General features: G+C 37.9%; 3 protein-coding genes across 3 annotated transcripts; 1 reads left to right on the top strand and 2 right to left on the bottom strand.

Moving 5' to 3' along the window:
* Window positions 1–902: 902 nt before the first annotated feature.
* Window positions 903–5,990, top strand: LOC113673753 (uncharacterized). The gene is made up of 4 exons (XM_027190187.2): window positions 903–1,361; window positions 2,029–2,352; window positions 2,817–2,974; window positions 3,866–5,990. Exons 1-4 carry the CDS (start codon window positions 1,002–1,004, stop codon window positions 5,601–5,603), a joined length of 2,580 nt encoding a protein of 859 aa, XP_027045988.2. The 5' UTR covers window positions 903–1,001; the 3' UTR covers window positions 5,604–5,990.
* A 1,078-nt stretch (window positions 5,991–7,068) lies between these two features.
* LOC113673754 (uncharacterized) lies at window positions 7,069–16,941 on the bottom strand. The gene is made up of 8 exons (XM_027190188.2): window positions 16,801–16,941; window positions 16,361–16,519; window positions 11,910–12,093; window positions 11,471–11,604; window positions 10,952–10,992; window positions 10,537–10,593; window positions 9,327–9,384; window positions 7,069–8,806 (listed from the first exon to the last, which is right to left on the bottom strand). Exons 3-8 carry the CDS (start codon window positions 12,004–12,006, stop codon window positions 8,774–8,776), a joined length of 420 nt encoding a protein of 139 aa, XP_027045989.1. The 5' UTR covers window positions 12,007–12,093; window positions 16,361–16,519; window positions 16,801–16,941; the 3' UTR covers window positions 7,069–8,773.
* A 264-nt stretch (window positions 16,942–17,205) lies between these two features.
* On the bottom strand, window positions 17,206–20,328 carry LOC149047266 (uncharacterized). The gene is made up of 3 exons (XM_089202545.1): window positions 20,085–20,328; window positions 19,086–19,145; window positions 17,206–18,716 (listed from the first exon to the last, which is right to left on the bottom strand). The coding sequence occupies exons 1-3, from the start codon at window positions 20,192–20,194 to the stop codon at window positions 18,191–18,193; spliced, it is 696 nt and encodes a 231-aa protein (XP_089058671.1). The 5' UTR covers window positions 20,195–20,328; the 3' UTR covers window positions 17,206–18,190.
* Window positions 20,329–21,470: the final 1,142 nt, after the last annotated feature.

The raw sequence follows: 21,470 nt of genomic DNA, 5'->3' as shown, positions 1-21,470 counted from the left end.
TTTTGCATGGAGAAGTTAATCTACGCTACTGGTGTCATCTTCATCTGAATCGCTAGATTCGTACAAATCCCTTAGGATGTCTTTCGTACAGTCGTCAAAATTGCCTTTAATTGGCTCCTTGTAGTTCTCATTCACAAGTTTCTTGTAACGTTCCAACACTAAAATATTTTTGGAGGTGGAGTCACGTTCGATGCAAACAGTGACAGGGATTTCAAGGCCACCCTGTACGAGTGGTGATCGTCGATGCTTGGACGTTCCCGCCTCGTGAAATGAGAAAACGAGTGCATCTCGAAATCTCTCTTGGTAAATGACCCACAATTGAATCAGCTAACCGTCCTGGAAGTCGCTTGGTTGCTGCTATCGCATAACGATCATGAATATCATTATATCATTAGATATAAACAAAAGCCATCGTAACGAATGATATTTAATGCATGCATTGTTATCGTTAAACTCGTATTAAACTATAATAATAAGTTTTTCTTCAAGTACGAACAGCATTTCGCTTAGTGCCTTAAGTGCACAATATTTTGTTGGCCAAAAAACTTCTGTCACCTTATGAAAGTTGCCGCGAACCACTGAAACAATGCGTTTTCACGTTGTAATACATTTATTTTTAACGTTAATTTTCAAATATGTGTTTTGTTGTGTTCCAGTTATCTAGAAACTTTAAACAGTTCAGACATTTGGAAAAATAAAATAAAGTTGAGAACGCTTCAATCGCGAAATTTAATGCCCTTTTTTCATATTTGCCTATTGAAATCGCGTAAATAAAACCCCGCGAAATATTGCCTCGCCAAAATCGCGAAATTAAGTACCCGCGAAATTAAGTACCAATAAGGTATGGTCTTTGAGGAACGCACGCCTCTTTACTTGCTGTCACACGCTGAACACTCTGTTGCTAGGCTACGCGTAGCAAAACTACAACAACTGTCATGGCTTCCCGGCTTTGTTGTTTCGTCGAGTTGGTCTCAACATTGTAACAGTGTTTGCGCTTAACGATGGTTTATGACGGTTCTAACAAGGGCTTTCCGAAGACTCCTGGAAAAGGAAGTGTTTTAAAGAAGTCACAAAAGTCTAAGTTCGAGAAGCAACGAGAGGAAGAAGTTGTTAGAAATGCTCACGAGCGAGGTTATTTGCGCACCCCGACAGCGAATGATATTTGGGACAGTATCGGCGAAAAGTGCGATCTTAATGACATAAGCTACTTGAATATGAGTAGGATATGCCTTCATACTGTTCAAACCATTGACTGGTGTACGAGGCTACGAATATGCGTTTTGCATTCCAACTACATTTCTTCATTTGATTCTTTAGCAACCTGTAGGGATCTTGTTTTCTTGGATTTACATAATAATCAGGTGAGCTTTTCATTCCCTGTATGCCGTGAACTTCGAAGCTTCACGTACTCTCGAGTCAATTCCTAACATTTTAGATTTTGAATGTGGCATTGTTTCATTTTAACCATAACATGAGAGAGTTTCGGTTCTCACTTTCACAAACCACAAAGAAGGTTGTCTTATTTATTGTTCATCGTCTCACCGGTAGAGCCCAGGTGGTCGTAAGATATCGGACATCGGAGAATGTTCCGGCTATTGGCATAAATTTCTGACCAAATTTTGATGTCTCGAAGTATTTTTTCTCACTCAGATACGGTGAATATTCAAAAGTCGCCTAAGTTTATTCAGATGCTACCTCTCCTATTCCTCATTAATGAAAACCCTAAGTATTCCTGAAAGAGGGGGAAAGGAGAAGTTGCATTATTTATTTAGTTTTCTCATTTGATCTTTTACATCATTAAGCATAAACGTTCAGAGTTCTCTGGAGGTACTAGTAGCTGGTGTTCACTTTAAAATTATTTGGGTGAATGGCCGCTGTTTGTATTTTTAATTTGAATAATTTGTCGTTAGGTATCCAAATTGATGATAAATAAGTTTATGTTGTTAATAATGAGAACGATCTTAATTCTAGGATAAGATCTTTTAATGGCATATATGAAAGCAAAAATCTGTAATCTGTACTCATCAGATAACAAAACTCCCTGGTCACAAGTTTTGGGCATCGCTCACGGAACTGAAGGTTGTTTTTCTACACAACAACAGCATTTCTAAACTTGATGATGTGAACTACATGGCTGCATCTTCCAGCATTTCTATTCTGACTCTAAATGACACTCCTCTCAGCCTAAAACCAAATTACAGACACCATTTGGTGAACAGTTTGTGGACCTTAAAGTCCCTTGACAATTATGTGATTTCTGACGAAGAAATCATAGAGGATTCATCTTTTGGTGGTCGCTTTGCACCTTTGCGATCAAGTTTTTACATTGACTGTTCTTGTTCTCTAACAAAGGTAAGAAAAACCTTGTACTTAGTATCTGGCCTGGCTCTCAATCAAATCACCTGACCTCAGTTGCATCAAATAAATAAGATAAAATTGTTTTTCAAAATCAATTGGTGTTAACTCTGTGAAGCTTGAAGGGGCATTTGAAATTATTTATTTCCAGTACAAAACAGAAAACCTCTTGATCAGATTTGATCAAGAGCTTTGAATCCTCACACAAGACAGATGTTACTTTGTCCCTTGTTCACAACAAATCCGTGACATATTTCTTTAAAGTAAAGCTGTTGTGAATCATTTTGATGTTCAGCATATTTCTATATTGTTTAGCATGGTAATAAAGGTAAAGTCTTTGAGAAATTTAAAACCTGTAATTGTAATGAAGTAGCCTGTATCATACAGTGTGGCATAGTAACCTCTCTTAATAAATTGTCAGGCGTCAAGTTAAGAAGATCAATTTATTTTGGTTCTTTCAGGAGAACACTTATGAGGAAGCACTGAAAGAAGTTCACAGGCTTACAGCTGAAGTGAATGGAATTCAGGCAAAATATTGCCCAGTGTTGATAATACAGAGATACATCCGTGGACACTTGACAAGATTAAGGTTTAAGTTCATTCAGGACATAAGATTGTGGTGAGACTGAAGTAAATTTAAGTTAAAATGTGCCTTGACTCGAACATAGTTGGCTTAATAGTCTTAACCCATTACACCCTAAGATTGTCATCCATATTCTCCATACTACTCTCTTTACATTTCCAAATCCAAAGAGAATTTGTTCAACAATCAATTAGGCTCTTAGGCAATCTTTTCTCTTAACCCCATTACTGCCTGCGTGAGGTGCAGAGTATGTCACACAATTTGAATACTGTGTGCCTCCATGACCTACTCAGTACATCGAAAGTTAAGGTAATGGTCATATCTCTTGCACTGGAGATGTTAAATACGCTGGCCTCTAAAACTTAAAACAAATTAAAATTTAAAAAAATTAATTAATACATATGCTTTGACACACTAGGACTTCTCAGTAGATTTGGTAGTTCAGTGGGTAATGAATGATTAAACAGTATTACTGTAAGGAAAAATAAGATGCTGGTCACTCTCAGGGTTTAAAGCCAAATCTGATGTTATCACAACTTTAAAAATGTTCAAGAGGAATTCTTGACTGCCACTATTCTGTGTCAGCAACCCTTGTTCTTGGTGTTTATCGCATCCACTTTTGCTCCAAAGAGGTACCAAATGTTTTTTTTTTTTTTGGACTTCACTTGTTGTTCACCCTTTTAACGCCCAGAAGCGAAAAGTGCTTAACCTCTTACAATATCAAACAAACCGGAAATGATAATTGATAAACTTTCGCGGAAGGGTGTTATCTTGATGTAACTGGTGTACCCGTAACTTTCCCATATTTGAAAGAAAATGAAAGGAGAGACATGTGTGACCATGGACATTCTCTGTTCCTCTCGTTCGTGGGCCTAAGTAACTAACTAAGCCTGTTCCTCAAGTAGTTATTTTTCGTCTCGTCATCAGGGCTGCAGTCTCCATTCAGCGGTATTACCGTCACTACAAAGGATACACAGCAGGGGGTACCCTACCACCACCAACATCCCCAGCCCCCAGCCGTTCCAACTCATCCTTGACTCGCTTTGATTACGAGACGTATTTGCATGGAATAAAACCCGGTTATCCGATCAGTCCAAGGGCTTCCGCTGGGAGGACTGCAAGACGCCCTCGTAGTCGTAATGTGTCCATAACTGTGGAACCTATCAGCAGCATCATTGAAGAAGGCGAAAGGAGAACAGAGGGAAGAGTTACAACTTCTCCGGTAGAAGATCTTGAGATTCCAAGAAAAGACAGCTTCCCGGTTAGAATAACTACTAGAATTTCTTTGAACCTTAGGAAGCTGGAAACTAGTACTTCTGACGTAATTAGAGCTAAAAAGGAAGCTGTGACTATTCATAAGAACCTGGGTCTGATCGATATCAAGTCCAGGAAAAGTATGATTGAAAGTCGTGAGTCGATGCGGATCAAGTTAGCCACACGAAATGACATCCGAGCGAAAAGCAGGGAACTACAGAAGGAGGAACAAAAAATAGAGGATAAAGAGGGAAAGAGGAAAAAGCCAGACCGAATTGGGAAGTACACCACTGTGCGAGTTTTCCTGGGGCGAGTTGTCGACTCGCAGCCGCGCACCGAATGCGAACTGAACGACACTGAGCATGAACCGAAGAAGCAACGATTTCGATTGTCGGGTCTTCGCCCCCCGATTCAAAAAACTGACCCGCTGCGTGAGATGCTAATTTCTAAACAAGAGGCTGGAAAGGATGTTAGAGAGGCTGCAAGGGAAATAGAAAAAAGAGCGGCTGAGGAACCAAAGAAATTTGTTCCTAAACGTCAAACGGTCACCACGGATCAAAGACTATTCATCCGCACTCACGGCACGATGGGCTTAGCGTGTTTACGAGCCGTTCAGCATGCCTACAGGGAAAGGGAGCGAGCTGACACTATCTCTTCAAAAGCCATCACAGTGGCACAGATGAGAGAAGACCGTGAACAAGCTAAAGAACGCGTCAAAATATTTAAACAGGAGTACAAGGAAGCATCGCTTAGGAGGAGAGTTCGAGATGGTGTTAGAACCACCGAGGCTCTCAAGGAGCGGCAAGCGAAGGAAGTTATTGAACACGAACGGCTGTCGACAGCACGAGCTGTTACTGCGGAACAACTGAAATCAAGACGGGCGGATTGGGCGTTCATATCAGACTTTAACTGTCAGCACACATCCATTTCCAACGCGTTGCAGCGCCATGACCGCGCCTCACAGAGAGACGAACGTGTGCAAGAAATTGAAGATACCGTGCGCAAGGGGAAAGAAGTCTCACAAGATCAACAAGCTTTGGTACGTCGATACATGGAACACCGGCAGTTGTTACGTCAAGCAGAGACAGCCATGGCACGCGCTGAGTTGGATGCGCATTTGACGCGGGAAGCCAGTCAGCGCAAGGCGGCTGCAAAAGAGCGCGTGGCACAAATAAAGGCGCGAAACCAAGATACACAGGAGTTTTATTCTCCGCCTGTGACGCATGTACCGGCGAGACTTCCTCCTCTGGTCGTTGTATCGCCCGTGCAAATGGACGTCTGGAATGACTTGGAAAAATTTGAATGGACTCCGGCGAGTCACGAACGCTGCTTTTCTGAGCCATACGGTAGAGTGGTGTCTTCAAGAAGACAGCGAATGTATTCATTAGAGCCCACGTACGGCATAGCATGATGCATGGGAACATAATTTTGATCAAGATGCAGTGTGTGTTTTTATGTAGCTAGCCATAGATTCGATTGTTCTTTTTTATATTATTTATTTAAAAAACACTGCACTCGATCAATAAGAAAGCTGGAGTGCATTATGCGTTGACGATTAAAGAAGTTCTTATTTATTTTAAATCAGAGTGTATAATATAAGTAGCGAAAACGGACTTCAGTCGTTTTTTTTTTTGTAGTGATTGATAACATTGTAGATAGTGTGAGATATCAAATAGTTTTACGACTTAAAGTCTATAACACAGTGCAAAGTTAGTTAATATAATATACTGTATAGATAAGATATTTGAAATTGTTTGAAAGTATTTCTTTGGTTGATTAATATTGCATATCTCATGAACCTAGTCGCCGCATTTTTTTTAGTAATGGAAAGTGTTTAACTTTTGGACCATGTAAGCTTCGCGTTTTCTAAAGAGTGCATTTCGGTGAAGTGTCGTATGACCAAATACAAAATAATCCCAACGGCCAATCAGATCAAAGGAAAATGTCACAATTAACCAATCAGACAAGCATACTGCCCGAAGCGCGGGATAACGTGGATGGTCTTGCTTTGAATCTGATCGGTTGAAAAGTAGCACGAGTTTTCTAAACCAATCACTTAGAGACACCTGGCTATCTTCGCCACTCAATAGGACTTTGCTACAAATCTTCCTTGACAAATTTGGATTAAACGAGTGCCACTTACTTTTGCGCGCAAAAAACCAGAAAACAGGAAACGCCTACACTGGGGTTCTACCACCAAAGTAGATCCACAAAAAAATGGGAAAAGATCTTTTGAAAATATTTCGAAATTAGTGCTCAAAATGAAGGCAATCAGCAAAGGTTCAACTCTTTTGGGTTACTTCTCTCGTATTAGTACTCCCAAGTCTCTTCAAATTTCGTAGAAACTGTACAGACGTGGCAAAGTTTTCGCGCTAATCCTAAAAAACGCTTTGAAAGGAACGGAAAATGGATTCAAATTCTTCAGTCCAAGAACTATGGTTACGCTCGATGATTATCTAATCTATACGAGAAAACTAAAGGGCATGTCAACACTGTAACAATGGTAGGATACAGGTCAAAATTTACACAGCCTTCCTTACATCCATGGTATGCCCCATCACATCGCTATACGCGTGCGCACATCCGGCGATCGATATTACTAGGGTCCGAGAGTAAAGCAAAATTTTATGTTCATTGTTTATCTTTTTATATTTTTATCCGCCGGAAAAGGGTCTCTTGCGATTCGTTTCACACGTACATTAGTCCTATATTTGACCGAGTCAGGGGAACACAACCTTAAATATTGGGGACCGTCACAAAAATAGGCGAAATCCGCACACGATTGCTAGCACTCTAGCGACAGTCAGCACGTCGTGCAGGCTTGTGTCAGTCTAAATATCTTACAAAGGGGACAATCAAGAAACAAATTATGAACCTCTATTTAAACTAGAAATTTATTATTAATTAATATGCATGTAATTTGATTACAGTGGATAAAAGTTAAAAGTAACTCATCAAGAATTTTTCTCTCTCGTCCACGTTTGCGATTAGGCATTTTAAACATAATTATTACTGTGGGTATATTCATCGTTATACAAAGATACATAACCATTTTCTATAGATAAACACTATTTAGTGTGTAACAACAAAGAGTGCTGGCAAGTATTTGATCTTCCAGGCCCTCAAAACCAACCCGTCCAGAATTTTGATAAGTTCCCTAAAACCTATCAAAAAAATTGTAACTACTTCACTAATTCCTTAAATGTTAAGTTAAATTAAATGTCAGTCTTAAAAAATTATGACCATAGACGGTACGCAGCTGCGGTTTATAAACGCGCTACCCTTTTTTGGCGCTGTCTACCAAACACACCCAACTTGAACCCTACGAGAACCAAAATTAAAAATTTTTAACTTGGTGGACGAAATTACTTCGCTGCAGCCATTAAAGGTGGCCACGGAAAGTGACTTAATATTTACGGAAATAGTATTTCGAGTAGTTTTCAAAGAGGAGCAAATCTCGTGAATTGCTACCTCGAACTCTCTTTGTTATCCATTTGACTGACTTTTTTGATATATAAAACACTTGAATGTTGATGCACTTGTTATAATCTTGTGTGTTTTCCCCAATGACAAGCAGAAAAGACTCTCTGACCAGATAGCTCTTCAAAGAGTCATTAGGTATTAAACCTTTCGCTACTCCCAGAACTTTTTTAATCAGGTCACACTGGAGGTCCACAGAACACTTGACTTGCATTTAAATTTTATTCCGTCGCACAGCATAAATTTAAAGACCGCCATTTTCCCGGTCTTTGTTCGCAGTCACATATTAGTAGTCCCCAAAGGAAATACTCAATTCCACACCAATTAACTTCAAATTAAATTATGTAGGCCTCATAAAAGCAAGACATTTAGGTATTAAATACTATATAAATACAACACTTGTTGTCTGTGCGAACTGACTGTGTAAAAATTGAAAAGCAAACGAATGGCCTATACCAATATAGAATGATACACCATTTAAAACAACTCTGACATTGTCCGGGAACTATTCAAAGCATCCTTGCTTTACCACAGAGAGAGAAGGAGGGGACATTAACTCCATACGCATGAAATAAGGTTTTGTCAGACGGAGAAGTGTAAGGGAAAACAAAGCCCACCAACAACGGTTGCAGAAAAGAGGGATGGGGGGGTGGGGGGGGGGGGTAGGGGCATGTTACAGAGTGGAGAAACTTAAATCTTAATCCCACTACATCAACATTCTACCGGTTCCAAAAAGTCAATTGATTGGCATATCTGTTCCCTTGTTAGCTTCAGTCTATTTGAGTGCTAAGTTCAACCTTCATAGGTAATATTATTTGGTGGCATTTCATGTTGTTACAAGTCAGTGTGGATGACTTGCATCTGACCCTTAAACTATAACATCATCTTTTTTATGGGTCCAGCTTTAAGCAACCTTTGAAAATATGCCCACAGACTGACCCAGAAGATTGTATGATAAATATCCTCCACACAAAGCAAAAGCTGGTGCCACATGCTGATGGAATGCAGAATTTATCACCTCTGTTGGGATCTAGTTTGTAAACTTCTAACTGTTTTTTTTTCAGGAATTTACTAGTTCAAGACTTATTTTCCGATGTAATGTCAGCTTTCAGCTTCTGAAACATAGTCTGGCCCCTTAGGAGAAAAAGGAAAAAAAATTGCAATTTTCATTCTCAAAGTAAGTCACTAATTGTGTCAGTAACATTATGAACAAAACCATACTGTCTAAACTCAACTCTCAAATTACAGAGTCCTAGCAATCTGACAATCAAATCAAAATGTGAAACAGCCAATGCAAACAAAGCACTAAATGCTAATAGCTAATCAAATTTAGCTACCTCTTCAAAGCTACCATTCAGCATCAAGAAAATAATAAGGTTAATTAGCTTGGGGTTAACCAAATTCAGCTTGAAAATATGACTTGTGGACCATTTTAGAGAGTTGAGTTTTAGGCAAATGTATTACTTTGGATGCCTGTCCTGACACTAAATGCTTCTCCTCCAAGTTGCTCCCATTTTGTTATTGACAGAATAAGACAAAATAACTGAGAAAAATTACTAATAAAATTTTGTACAGACAACATCAGTGATTGATAAAACCTCAAACATGAATTACATTTCATTGACTGATCAACTGACTTAGTATGAAAACAAACCTCTGCAATTTTTTGATCAAGCATTTTGAAAAACTCCAGTTGAGACTTTGTCATTTGCCTAATGGAGAAAAAAAAGCAGGGATTATAAAATAACATGAAAACTCACACTCACATCAGTGATACTCTACAATGTGTCTAAGTCCTATGGGTCTAGAACCTTTGCTGTTTCTGTCCCAAAACCATGCAACTCTTTGCCTGATATCATGCATTTATGTGATAATTTTAATACCTTTGAATTTAAGCTTTTTACATAGCCATTTTAATTTTGTTTAAATATTGATTTAGTTTTAATTGAATTCTCAAGTTTTTGAAGCACCTAATGCTGTATAGGTGCTATACAAGTATTGATTATTATTATCATTATCATTATCATCATTATTATTTTTATTATTATCATCATTGCTTCTTTTAGATACCACATGGGCAAACAAAGGGAAAAATAAGTTATTTAGAAAACCACCCAAAAGAATCCTTACTTATGACTGACAAGAAAACACTAATTTAATCTAAAATTTTATCAGTTAAATCATGACACAACTAGTGTCAAAACATATAATTCACATACACCGTTATTCAAATCATAGCACCACTAGATAAAGAAAAGCAAATCCAAACAATAACTTGGGCTTGAGCAGCTCTTGGCACAGGCATTGGTTGGTTGCACATCCACTGTTTATAAGTCCAAACGATATTAGAATTTTGGTGAAGGGAGGAAATCTACAGATCCTGAACAAACCCAATAAGCCATTTTCAATGTAATAAAATTAAAACTTGGCTCTGAGGCTTTGGGAATTAAAAAAAAGGGATGAATGATTAATTTATTTTGTTTTAATTCCCCCTAGTCTGGGTACCATGTTAGAATTTTTAATATATGAAAAATGGCCTATTGGTCACAGAGGACCAAGAGTGACAACCTGAAAAGATATTCAAGCCACATGTTACGCAAAGTACATGAATCAAAGCTGGGCCATAGACCACTATCATAATGCTCCATTTCACTAAAATAATAGTATTTAAGCAGAGCTGATCTAAATACAAGGATATATGGAAAAAAAACCAGAGTGACTCTTGATGCAACCTAAAATTTTCCTTGTGTTCCACAAAGGAATGTAAGACATTTGGGGAGGAGAATCTTGCAGGCTGTCAGAATTCACTTACAGCTTTTTTCCATACACCCTCACAACTAATCAATTTGATCTACAAGTCTTACACTCTGACTTGACTGATTGGAACAGACTTTGGGGCAGCACAGTGGTTGTCATTTGTCCTAAAAATACATCAAAATGTTTCAGGTCAAGGTCGTTTTAAGATTATTTTCAGAACATCTTAGTTACCCCTAGTATCATAACTAATATGTACAAAAAGAGATCTTATGTAAACTTAATCAACATCCCCTGTCAGCAAGATGGTTTAAATAAATATAGTTCAATACTGCATCACTATTTGCAAGTTAACACCAAGGACAATTTATGAATCTCATACACCTGACAATAAATTACACAGCAAAAAGCAAAAATTGTCTATCTTGAGTGTTGACTCCCTTTTTTTAGAAAAAAAAACTGTTTACATTTGAGAATATTTTTCATCTGAGAGGAAAATGTGAGGAAGGTTTCCAACTGCCCTACCTTATTGGGGTAGGTTTTCTTCTAGGGATTACATCCTGATTCTGAAAATAAATTAATGAATTGATTGAGATTGGTAAAAATGGCTAATCATATAAATATATGGCAACTATAACTAAAATCTTTTTCCACCCTTATACCAGCTATAGTACTTTTCTATATCAACAAACTACCCAATTTAATTAATCACTCCATCTGTGGTCAATTCAAACTATTAAAAATGATCAACTTTCCCTTGCATGAAATACAACTTTCAACAAAACGCCATGAGCCAGCTATTTACCAAAGGTCTAACCCAAACTGCAGTTTTCCCCAAGTTGAGGGCCTCAGGTATTCTCATTATCTAGAGGGTTTATTCAATCATATAAATGTCTCTCTACTATTAGCTTTTGGCCCTCCTAACACTGTTAACAAAATAAATGTTCAGATAACAGGTTAGTCTAAATTGAATATGGATAGAACAAGGTTTTGTTAGACATTAGCTAAACTTTGTTTAAATGACTGGCCCAACAAGTCTGATACCTTATCCTTGATTACTGAGGACCTGTCATTTTTTGGTTCTGGAATATCAGGTTCTTTGACTGAGGTGATACTATTAGATGAATCTTTTCTGCTGTTTTTTAGTGCACTGCTTTCAAGTGAGTGTCTTGGAACATCTGTAATGAATACCAACAAACAATATGTGAAACTGAATTACCGGTACAATGGTTCAGTAAAAAATGTGTTGATGTCTTTTACACAACAGTATCTAAACCTGGATGGCAGTCTCCACTGTAAATTTACACAATTCATCTGCAATTGAATTTCCAATTGAAAACCTGGTTTATATTAATTTTTAATATAATATTATTATCCTCTGGCAAACACTGAACACCCTTGAGATGAAGTAAAAAGAACCTGTAATTAAAGCTGTCTTTGCTGTCAAAAAAGACACTGTATTAAACATTCCTACAATTCTCACCAGGTGTATGTACTGAGCAACCATTCTCTTTTGCTGAGTGGGAACTGGAGCTGACTTCTGGACTTGTGGTCATATGCTTACCAGCAGAACATCCCATAATATTAGCCCACAAGGGGCGAGGCTTTCGCCAGGACCACCCAATGGTGAAACAGATGAATTCTTGGTTCTTGCAAAATCAACAATCCTAAAAAAAACAATACTTTGTTAATGCTGTGGAAATAAAAGGATATACATTTCAACCTGTATTAAGCAATCATCCATGCAGAATGGTAGGATGACTGCTTAATACATTACAGGTTACCAGCTTAACACCAGTTCCAAAGAAAAGGAGTCAAACACAAAAAATGCCATTTTAGGCCATACTTAATAGATCAATCAATGTCCAGTTTATTCAAAACCTTGCTCAAAAGTGCATTATAATAATAATCTCATAATAATCAGCACCAACAAAATGGTGGTGCGATGTAAAAACTGCGCAATAAAGTAGAATTACTTTATGTGATAAACTGTAATCAAATTTTTGAACAATCTAGGTCATTAACTAGAAAATAACTTGCACGATGTTCATGCGCAATTATTGCCCTAAGAAGAAAGATAATCTGTTATCTATTAAAGACAATTGACCTCCAAGTTGGAAGGTAAATGTACCAACGATTTGACTTGAGAGATTATTCTGACTTAGTTCTCTTTGCGTGGAACCACTTCATGTGACTAATCAAACCAGGTGACAAAAGAGAATACAAAAAAAGCCGTCAGGACGCATGACCACCTATAGGACAGGCGACCACCATTACCAAAAGTTATGAGGGGTTAATTGATTAAAACAAGATTCACACAATTTGAAGTAATGCGATTTCCTTTTAGGTGCTGATCTGCTTAGGGCAGCTTAAAAAAACATGATTGTGTAACAAACACATCTGTAAAGTGTCTCTTTGAAATGGCCACTTAGAGAAATTGTTACCAAATATAGCAAGTATTCACAGAAGTTCTAGGTGGTATTTTTTTTCTTTTAAGTAGTTCTTTGAAGAGCATTCCACTTATAGGAATGTCCATTAGAATAGCTGACACTGCAGTTGGAAAAGGAAGGTGACTTGTAAAATCAACAAATGATCACTGATTGTGGCCAAGTTGAAAATAATGAATATCTTAACTGGATAAGATGACCCATCTGAGCCCACATCAACCCAATACCTAATTACTTAAGAATTAAAAGTATGGGCCACAAATAGATCACCTAAAAAAAAATCACTGTAGGAAGTAACAAAAGTCAAAGAAAATCGCAGCACTTAAAGCTAAATCAGCTGACTCTGGATCTTTCCCACATTTAGCCCTGTGCTGAAATGATATCAAATGAAAAAATGAACTATGCCAAAAATGAAGAAAGCAATCTTGCTAAAAGCTGTCATAATTATGAACTGTTCACTGAAGTGAAGGTGGCTTGTGGCATATATCAACCTAGTCACAAAGTGGTGAGGTAAAGATCCACTGCAACCCACCAACACTGGGGTAAATTGTTCACACAAAAAAAGTGAGATAATATAGCACAAAAAGATGATTTTAACCCATTTATTCCTACAACAATAATAACATTTCCACGGAAATCCCACGTGTGTTGCTCAGAGATGAATAGAAAAAGATATTTGGAATTTGGGTAGCCAATCAGGGTGTGCCTTCAACAATAACCACTTTTTTAGTACATACTTAAGTACTGCATGCACTACTTTCTTCATCACAAAAATGATGGCTAAGGCATTTCTGCCTCTTCTGGTAACATAAAGCAAAGTGCACCAAATGGGTGGGAGTACCTGTGGTTTTTCTGCAAAACTTCATGGGAATGATACCTATTGATAATACAATCAGTCAAGTTTTCAATTAAAGCACTAATTTGGCAACCAAATTGAGATACATTCAATTCTGGTAAAGGGTATAATATAAAATTAATGCAGATAAGCACTCTGTCATACTTTTAATCATATGACTGCTTTCAACATCATGTGCAGAAATTCTAGCGATCTGAACTTATCAAATTTCATCTTTTAATTTTTTGGTATTAAATTTTTATGACCTTAAGTTATGCACTAATGATTAAAAAATATTTATAAAGTATGTTGTCCATATAAATATCCTTTAATGCCCTTTATAACACTTTGCGGGGGACTTTGGCCTAACCACATTAAGCAGTAGTAACCAATCTTTCAAAGGAAACTTTGCAGGTGCTCGCAATTTTGGAATTTTTGGAACCAAAGCCAGACCACAACAGTGGGAAGTACATTTCCAACTCTGTGCGAGAGGTGCATGGGTTCTTTAACATTCCCTAATAACTTTTAAAGAAAAGATGTGAAAGACAGGACCTACATGTATGGTTTACTGTCCTTATCCCAGAAGACTAGAACATCAAACCTTTTAAAGATGTCATACCAAAGGCTGCACATTTTTCTCACTTATTTTAAGATCCTGAGTGTTGGCAGGTCTACGGCTCCAACCCTTGAGCTTTTATACAGCAATCCCACGCTCTACAACCTAAGCTAACCAAGCTTGAATAAATAGCAATGCCCCCAAGTCATATGTGACACCTGTCCTGCATGATATAAGATCAGCGTCATGCATGTGAACAGAATAAGAAAAATGGACATTCTGTACTTTTTTTGAACCAGCTCCAATTTACTACATGTTTAATTTTTCTTACACCCATTGAGTGTCTTTACCTCCTAAATTGGCTATAACATTCTCAACAATCTTGCTCAAAACAAGATGCTTGGTAACAAAGACAAAAACAGCTAAAAATGTTTCAGTATCGGTAGAAGATTGGATCATGATCAATGACGTCGCAATACCACTCAAAAAACTCAGACTGTCAAAAATTGTATATTTCTTGATGCTAATTCAATGTTTCCATGGTAATAAAACAAACAAAAGGTTTCAATGGTTTAATCTTGACAGCTGTCGTGACAATTGCTCGCGCTCACTTCACCAAACTATAATTAAAAAGAAATGTTCTGCTTGTTGATCCTGTGTTTGCAGTTAAACTTCAGGAGGTGTCAGATTCAAATGTTATCTCGCTAAGTACTGATTCCCTTAAGCAGCTTAGAGAAAATGCATGGTGAAACAGGATGAGAATTTTCAGTTTGGTTTGCTAAGTAAGTAGATTTGAGGGGAAGTTAACAACAATGCACTCAAAAATGAAATGCAAATTCAATTGGATGTATAACTTTTCCTTTTCAGAGGGATTAAACTATAGTGGGAAATTCTCTTATATTTCAAAACTGCACCACTAAAGTTTTTTCGCTGAGTAGGCGTATCGTTTATCCTCTTCACACTGATTTTAATCTAAAGACTGAGGTAACTCAGTTGTGCTTAGAATTTTAAATACAAAGATATTCTTCGAATTTCAAAGAGTTTACTCACTAATAAATCCGTAGATTACTAGTGGTAAGTTCTACACTAGAGATTCATCGATAAGATAAAACCAGGTTTTCAATAAGTGGAGAAAATGTGGTGAAACGTTGATGACAGTTCTAGTTCTTGAACGTTATGAAAACATAAAAAGTGCTTCAAAAACAAAATGGAGTGCACAATGCCTCGAGAGAGGAAAGTGGGTGTGCACTATGTAAAACAAACTCCTGCCACACATTCCCTAGAAGATGAAAATTTTCGAACTCGAAAACGTAATGTCACACTTGTTCACTTTTCATAATCAATTACGGGTCCACAAACGTAACTTGACAAGTTTCGAACATCGCTCACTTTTGTTCATGAATTTCTAGCTACAAAGAAATCTATTCATGCCCACAGGGCGACTTCGCCAAACCTCGTGTCGAAAATTAAATTCTAGAGTATGAAAAACCAAGAGCTGAGAAAATAAGTTGCCCAACTATAATAGCATTAACCCAACATAGAAAAACAGCAGCTGTGCAGCTGTACACAGTGATCCAATCGAGTAAATGTTTCGTACATGATTCTCAATGATATGGTGAAGAAAAAATAGACTCAGTCAGCGCAAAGCGACAAAAGCGTTTCCCTAGCGAGATTTCGAATTCAAACTACCAATGCTCAGCAGTCTCTGATAATCTTTTCGCAAATAACGTCATAACAAAGCAAGCTCATACTGCTCTGTCGGATTAAGGACTATGCAAATGAGGAACAGTTCTCTTGCTTCAATAATACTCGCTTACAATTCCGCACAATTCACTTCAGTGTGTTAACGTTCTAGTTCATTAAGTTCAGCAGTGAATGCGGTATATCTTCGACAAAACAGAAAGAGTAATTCGGCCAACGGGACATCCATCGTGTACCGCTTGGAATCATTAAGAAATTACACAGCAGAAAAACGCACTCCATCGCAGATTCACTTAACCGATTAAAACGAATCTATTCGCCTCTCAAACAGCATTTTCCTAACTAACGAAACGACTGATATACCAGTCACCAGAGCAAAATAGCTGGCAACTTACCTCAGTGGCGAATCGGCATCTATTTAAAGACAATCATTTGTGGGACACCCAAGTTTAAAGTAGTATAAACAGGCGATTTGTGCATCGCTTCATGTATTATGGAGATTGAGAACGTCGCGCCAGCAGCGAGCTAGAAGCAATTAATCACATCGCCGGACACTGAAAAATAAAATTCACATCGACTTACTTCCACACGTCATGAGCCCACAAACCCACAGAGGTGCCAGGCTAGCCCGCAAACGTTCTAAGTATCGACAAGAAAACTTAATCCGTAAAACCGCGATTTAGCATGCAAAGAACGACCATAGCAGTCACTTTACTTCCCACCGATACTTATATCGTGGGTGACAGACCTCACGAACTTTATCAGCCCGAGGAAATAGTAAAAAATTCTACTTCACTCGATAAATTTCAACAAATTAAAAGTAAAACGATCGTACCTTTTGTTCTTGCACAATTTGGACGGTTGTAAAACACTACGAAAAGAACACTGCCGGCCTGTTTGAGCGTGTGTTTTCGTGATACTCGCACGAAGTTTGTGACGTTGCCAGGGTGAATGACTAAACGGAAGAAGGGTGACGGGGTATAACCCTGTGTCATCACCAGTGGGGTGGGAAGTTGGCCGAAAAAAAACAGAACAAAAAAAAAACTCCCCCGCTCAAACTCTCCAGGTGATCGACATCGCCATTTCATTTGAATTCAAACTTTTATGAAGAGAGCTACTACGCTTAGATTGGGAGTAAAAGCGGGCATAGGAACAGAAATTAAAGGAAAAAATTTCACAAAAAATACGGGTCAAGGGAATGGAGAAGCATAAAAATTGAACGTCTATCTTCATCATTTTCGCATTTTTCTACTTAATTTAAGGAAGAAAAACAGATGTTGTTCTTTAAAAAAAAAACTGTAATCTTAAAACAAATTATAACTAATGGCTTATTTTTCATACCTTTTCACAACGCTTAAGAGGTGCTTTTGTCTTTTTCTCCATTCTTATGTAATCGATGTTCAAAAACGACTGCAATTTTTTTACTGGGTAACTGACAACTAAAACAAGGACACGGCATACAAGTCAAGTCTCTTTGTTGTTAACGCAGGTAAGTAACGGCTTCTAGACACCAAAATGGCATGTTACGATACAGCAATTCGGTAAAACCGAACTGTATGTCAAAGTTTGAGTATGAATTATCAAACGGATATAATCTCATCTTTTTGAGGACACATACTTCCTGTACTGCATTATAATATTCATTGTATACAGAAAATAAACATTGTAATATAGAAACAGAAAACAGAATATCTTAAGGACAGTTCCTATTTCTAAGTGTGTCGAAATCTTGAGTATACGGTATTAACAAGCCCGATCTTGACAAAGGAACGGCCTATTCTTTTAATTATTATTGTTATCTTTATTATCATTTCATGAAGTTGAGGTAAAAGAAAAAAAAAACATTTAAAAATATCCAGCCATGTTGACCAACCAGGTCTAACGAATGGTCATAATTTGTCAGCCGGGGGAGGGGAAGTGAAGGATATTGGGGGATCAGAGGGTTTTCTGTGGGAACAGGAGGGGGATCAGCCGTTGCCAATAAGGTAAACAGGGGGGAATATGGACAATTCACCGCCAAAATGACGCTGGGATCATAAGAATTTCACAGAGCCTGAACAAGGATCCGGTAAAATTTCTCGTGACACAACCAAAATCCCCCATCCCACCCTCCCTCTGGGGGTGGGATTGGACTAGTCTCCTGGCCAATAAAATTTAAACCTGGGAAATCAGTATCAAAAGAGGAATTTTGAAGGAAACATCATTCCAACAACTGATGCTATCAATCAGTCATCAATGTCCGGGGTGAAGTAGCTAACAAAACAGACCAACATAATAACCACAAATATCGGAAAGAACAAAACCACAATCATTAGATAACAAAAAATCAGCAGGATCGCTTCAAAAGGACTTTTTCCCTGCCGGCAAAACCAGCTGGAACATTTCCTCACATATTCGCTCTCTTCCATCGTGAGACTGAGGTCGTGTTCGCTGTCATCAGGTGCCAAAGTAACGATACTCGTTGCATCTGTTTCGTTGGTGACTACCTCAGTCACCTGATATGTCTGCTGAGGACTCGTCCTTCCGTTGACGAGGATTGAATCGTTATCTACAGGAACACCAACACCAGTAGGAATCCCAAGTGTCAAATGGCCACCTCGTTCCAGGCTGTTTGATATTGAAGCGTTGCACACGGAAACTTTCAAATTCACAATGGTGTTGGAAGTAAGAGGAGATTTCAAATTCACCTCTTGAGAACCAACTTCGTCTTCTTCGTGCTCGTGAAGAGGTTGTGTGGAGCGACTGAAATTCCTGCACGATGAAGAATTGACGAGAGACATCAGTGTGGCTGTCTTCGTAATAAATCATGTGCTATTGATCAAGCATGAAGTCAACTGAGATGGCTATATATTGGCAAAAAAAAAAAAGATGGGCCCATCTTTCCCGCTCGGCTAGCCAACCAAAGCTAGCACAGGATTCTCTTCATATTGCCCACGGGCACTGCCACCGATATGAAAAATAACGAGAATTGATGAATATTACCTACATATCTACGAGTAACCTGGCGAACGTATCATTTGAAATTTTTGATTGAGTGTTTACACCTCAAAGTGAAATGACTTAAAAAAGATCATGCTGAAAAGATTGATCGTCACAAAAACCTCACCCATCGTTTCATACCTAGGCAAAGATGCTTCACCGACTTCTGCTGGACCCGCCGTCGATTTCCCAGGAAAGATCCTGTTTTAAACATAAAAGGCATAAATCACATGCAGTTTCCTAATTTTTCTCATACCCAATTCACACCAAAGCTTTAACATCACAATTTGGTCGCCCGCGACTTTACCGCGCTTCAAGCAGCTTGTTTTTACATCGAGATCTCGTTGGCCCTTTGAGAAATTCTCTAATGCTCTGATTGGTTGAGATAATAAATTTGCTTTTTACAACACTTAGTTGGAACGTGTAAAGTAGGAGGGGGGGAAGTCGGGAAAAAAAAAGACAAAAAAAAAACAACACAACAAACAAACAAGTAAAATAACCAGATGATACTCTTGTGACTGGTTTTTGTCAAAGTTCTTATTTTTTTTTTTTTCATTCACTTCTACCTTTCCTGTTAGGACTTTCACTTGATTTCATTCTGCGAAGTTCATGTTTTGCTCTTTTCACAGACAGGCGATTCCTATTTAGGTATATCAAACAGGTCATTGCAGTAATTTGCGTGTTGTTTTTCAAACTTCGGAACTGAAAGGCTCGTCGGCATCGAATGAGTATGTCGAACCTCTTCATTCTAATTTTAAAACAATGGTTATGTTTTTGTTCAAGGTTATATAACCTTAACGTGAATTATTATATTCATTCTTGATCAGTTTAAAGTCAGTTCATCACTTTGACTACGAAAGCCGTTACCATTTAATTCTGTTAAAACTAAATTTTTCAAACTGGTTAAATTTATGATGGCAAATGCTGTCAAAACCCACCAACGAAATTAAACGTTCGACTGTAATCCAAAACTTTATTTCGCTTGTTCAGAACTGTCTTGAAGTGGTGTCACACAGAAAATGGCCTTAAATATTAGGCAATCCGCTTCATTATGAAGCAACTCTCGCTATTGGCCTAAGAATGGCGTTCGGTAATTTCATAGTAAACAGTTACTCAAGATTACTATCAAGTTACCCGTACGTGCTGAGCTTGATGCTTTCTTGAGCTTTGCCAGCAAGTCTTGGTTGTGTAACTTCATCGGCTGGCTGAACTGTTCCACGAAAGAGAATCTTTAGTGGAGGTGATGACATGATATTGGAGTGAAAAACTCGCAAGTAAACATCCACTTCCTCAGAGATTAAGTGATCGTTCCCTTTTATTTGCGCCAAACATCAATTAGCATTTCGACTTCTTGTCGACATTTGGTATACAGTAGGTCCGACAAAGGTTGTCATGACAAATGATTGAAGTAAATATCTAGATATCCTCAAATCTGCCAGACAATTGGTCGATAGGCATTATGGTGTAGGATTCCATAGCAACAGCACTGGCCAATCACAAACCGTGGCATCTCCATAAAAGAAACGCAATCTCTATCGTTGGGTGTGGCACATTCATAACAAAAATTACACATAGCTTACGTCTCTGCGATCTATTACCCTGCTCCTGGTCAGCTCGTCAGTTGAGGACATTTTAATTGATGAAAAAAATGCTCTTTTGTATAAATTGAAGAAACACTTGGTACTGGGTATATTTATTTCAATGGCCATTATAATACGATAAACTTGAAAATCCGACATTTAAATATTTGAGAAAAAGAATACAAGTAATCATTCCCATGCGTTCTTTTCAAACGTCATTTTGTAGAAATTAGGCAGCTTTGCTTTTATTTGCGTCTTGTGATCGCTTTCCATTCCAGTCGTTTTCAGTTACTTCGGGCAAAGGATCTCAAACCGCCTTAGCTCTTCCCCATTTCTGTAGTGTAAAGCGACCGGACATGTGCTTCTCTATCTATGTATATATATATATATAGAAGCACATATTATCTCATTTGGACATACACACACAGCCCTGTTTAACTGCAACATTTTTTCCGGGCAAAACTGTGCGCTGAATCGAAACCATTACTAGTGGCACAGGTGGACACAACATTTTTTTCGTGAATTACATAACATTTCCAGTGAAGTTTTCACTGCTCTACCTTAATCTGATTCAAAACCACAATTTTTAAAACAATAATGATTTCCTCTGCTTCTGTTGCGAGACATACTTTGTGCTTAGTTCGATACAGGTTAGCTGTAGTTGGTACAGCGGGTTTGCTTGATCCGAATCAGCAACCCAAGATGCTTTTATTGTTTGAACCTCCAACTGAAATGAGAAGGTAAGCTGTCTGACTAGTGCAGTAAAGCTTCATAGTTAATTTTTGCCAATGATGCACGTAATCCATAAACTCAATTATTCACAGAATCATTAGGCATTGACAGATTTTAACGTTCTTTTATTAACAAAATAACTATTATTCCTTTTTCCAAATGGATGAAAATGAAGAAGAATTTACGACCACGTTAGCTATCAAAATAGGTTTGG

Source organism: Pocillopora damicornis, chromosome 4 (assembly GCF_964200805.1).
Source record: "Pocillopora damicornis chromosome 4, jaPocDami1.2, whole genome shotgun sequence".
NCBI lineage: Eukaryota > Metazoa > Cnidaria > Anthozoa > Scleractinia > Pocilloporidae > Pocillopora > Pocillopora damicornis.
Note: the sequence above shows the minus strand (reverse complement) of the source record. Positions and strands in the feature narration are given on the sequence as shown.